The sequence below is a fragment of the Thamnophis elegans genome, chromosome 2 (genome assembly GCF_009769535.1).
Source record: "Thamnophis elegans isolate rThaEle1 chromosome 2, rThaEle1.pri, whole genome shotgun sequence".
NCBI lineage: Eukaryota > Metazoa > Chordata > Lepidosauria > Squamata > Colubridae > Thamnophis > Thamnophis elegans.
This window is the reverse complement of record NC_045542.1, coordinates 4,611,119-4,613,822: the sequence shown is the minus strand read 5'-3', so window position 1 is coordinate 4,613,822 and position 2,704 is coordinate 4,611,119. Positions and strand designations below refer to the sequence as shown.

General features: G+C 54.1%; 1 protein-coding gene across 1 annotated transcript; it reads left to right on the top strand.

The window, feature by feature from the left end:
• Nucleotides 1-233: 233 nt before the first annotated feature.
• On the top strand, nt 234-2,038 carry LOC116504056 (zinc finger SWIM domain-containing protein 4-like). The gene is made up of 2 exons (XM_032210881.1): nt 234-312; nt 775-2,038. The coding sequence occupies exons 1-2, from the start codon at nt 234-236 to the stop codon at nt 1,659-1,661; spliced, it is 966 nt and encodes a 321-aa protein (XP_032066772.1). The 3' UTR covers nt 1,662-2,038.
• Nucleotides 2,039-2,704: the final 666 nt, after the last annotated feature.

The window sequence follows — 2,704 nt, the reverse complement described above, 5'->3', positions numbered from 1 at the left end:
TTCCTTCCTTCCTTGTGTGTATCTCTTCCTTTCCTGTGTGTATCTCTCCCCCTTCCTTCCTTCCTTCCTTCCTTCCTTCCTTCCTTCCTTCCTTTTGGAACACGAACCGGTTCTGGCGTACTGGTGCGAACCGGGAGAAACCCACCCCTGGTGTGTAGCGCCCCCCTCCCCAATATATTTTGTTTTTTTTTTCTTTATCACTTCACCCATTTTCCACTGCTCTCCCCTAGGTGATGCGTATGACGCTCAACACCATGACCTGGCGACGCAGGGAAATGGTTCGCTGGTTGGTCAGCTGTGCTACTGAGATAGGTGAGTAAAACAGACTACTGGGTGTATGCTCCTCGTAGATTGTTCTAAGGTTTCCCAGAATTTAGGAGGGGTCTGGATTTTTTTTCTGCTTGCCTCCATGAGAGTCCCATGCTGGTTTTGCGTTTTCCCCCTTTGGAATGTGTGGAGTACTTGGTGATTTTGTGGCTAACCCGAGCCACAAAAGAGCCGAGGTGGCACAGTGGTTAGGGTGCAGTACTGCAGGCCACTTCAGCTGACTGCTATCTGCACTTCAGCGGTTCTAATCTCACCGTCTCAGGGTTGACTCAGCCTTCCATCCTTCCGAGGTGGGTGAAATGAGGACCCAGACTGTGGGGGCGATATGCTGACTCTGTAAACCGCTTAGAGAGGGCTGAAAGCCCAATGAAGCGGTATATAAGTCTAACTGCTATTGCTATTGCTAACCCCAGTTTCCTCCCCCCCCCCTACTTTCCCTGCTCTTAGGAGTCCAGGCCCTAATGAATATTATGCAGAATTGGTACACGCTCTTCACACCTATCGAGGCTACAACTATCGTGGCAGTGACCGGGACCACACATGCCACATTGCTAAGGCTGAGCCTGGGTTCAGGGCAACGGGATGAGCTGTGCAGTTGTGCCCGGACACTGGCGTTGCAATGCGCCATGAAGGACCCGCAAAACTGTGCCTTGCCAGCCCTGACCCTATGTGAGAAGAACCACGCGGCCTTCGAGGCAGCCTACCAGATTGTGCTAGATTCCGCAGCCTCAGCTGGCATGGGCCACTCCCACCTGTTCACCATCGCCCGGTATATGGAGCACCGCGGGCTGCCTGTTCGTGCCTACAAGCTGGCTACCTTGGCCTTCTCGCACCTCAACATTGCTTTCAACCAGGACACCCATCCAGCGCTCAACGACGTCCTGTGGGCCTGCTCCCTCAGCCAGTCCCTGGGGAAGAACGAGTTGGCGGCCATCGTCCCGCTCGTCATCAAGAGCGTGCAGTGCGCCCCCATGCTCTCCGACATCTTGCACCGTTGGAGCCTTCCTCCCCCAGGTCTCGCTTCGATGGGCGGAGGGCGCCGTGGGGCAGGCGGCACGGGTACCGGCGGGAAGCTCTTCGCCATGGACAAGGCCCCTCTCTGTCAGCTGCTGGAGGCCGCCATGGCGGCTTACATCAGCACCACCCACTCACGCCTGACCCACATCAGCCCACGGCACTACGGCGAATTCATTGAGTTCCTGGGGAAAGCCCGCGAAACTTTCCTGATGGCCCACGAAGGGCATCTACGCTTCAGCCAGTTCCTTGACAACCTCAAACAAACTTACAAGGGCAAGAAAAAACTTATGTTGCTCGTTCGGGAACGGTTTGGCTAGGGGGGGAAACATGCTTTGACTAAGGGGGAGCAACCGGAGGGACATTTCTCCCCCTTGATCAGAAGCACTTTGGCTCGGAGGGCGGGGCAGAAAGATCAGTTTTCCTTGGAGCACAAGTGTCCTGAACCCGTGGCCAGGCAGCGCCTGGGGTTTGCTCCCCACCTTCAGGAACTCTCTTGCCTGCGTGCGCGCTCCTCCCATCCCCGGAAGGAGACCTGAGCCGATGGGGATGGGCTTCAGGCCGGAGCCTCAGAAGTGAGGGAGGGGAAGGGTGCCTGCATCTCTGTAGCTGGGCACAGGCTCTTGTGAAAAGGTCTCTCTAGTTCAGTGTTTCTCAACCTTGGCAACTTGAAGATGTCCGGACTTCAACTCCCAGAATTCCCCAGCCAGCGAATGCTGGCTGGGGAATTCTGGGAGTTGAAGTCCGGACATCTTCCAAGTTGCCAAGGTTGAGAAACACTGCTCTAGTTCTTTCACCGGCCCTGTCAGTAAATGCAGGAAGGATCTGAGCCTGAAGTTCTTGTTATAAGATTGCCGATTTCAGTATTAACTTTGTAGGAAGGTAGGAGTAATTCCCCCGCCTTGGTTGTTGAAGGCTCTGGACTTAGCATGGTCTTGGCAGATGGTGGGCATGAAAGAGCCGTGAAATTTCACAGCTGCTGATCTTATATTTCAAATGCAGTCAGGGTGGAGGTTTGCAAGTTAGAGGGAGATAGATAGGATCGTACCTCCCATTTTTCTAGTTAAAATCCCAAAAGCCTTTCTCTCTTCTCTCTCTCTCTTCTCTGTGGTCCACACCTCCGTGTACCTGAAGGAATCCACCTCTGCTTGCTTAGAAGAAGCTGGGAGCCTAGAAATAGAACTGGGATGTGAGCTCAGCCCCCCCCCCCCCCCGCACCGACGGCTTTTTGCACCCCTAGCATTCAAGCAGCTGGTACAAAATCCCTCCTGTCTTAAGATTTCCTCAGACAAGACTAGTGAGCTGATGTTATTTCCCGCCGGGAGAATCGGCAACAGAGTTAATATTACACTGCTTGCACAAA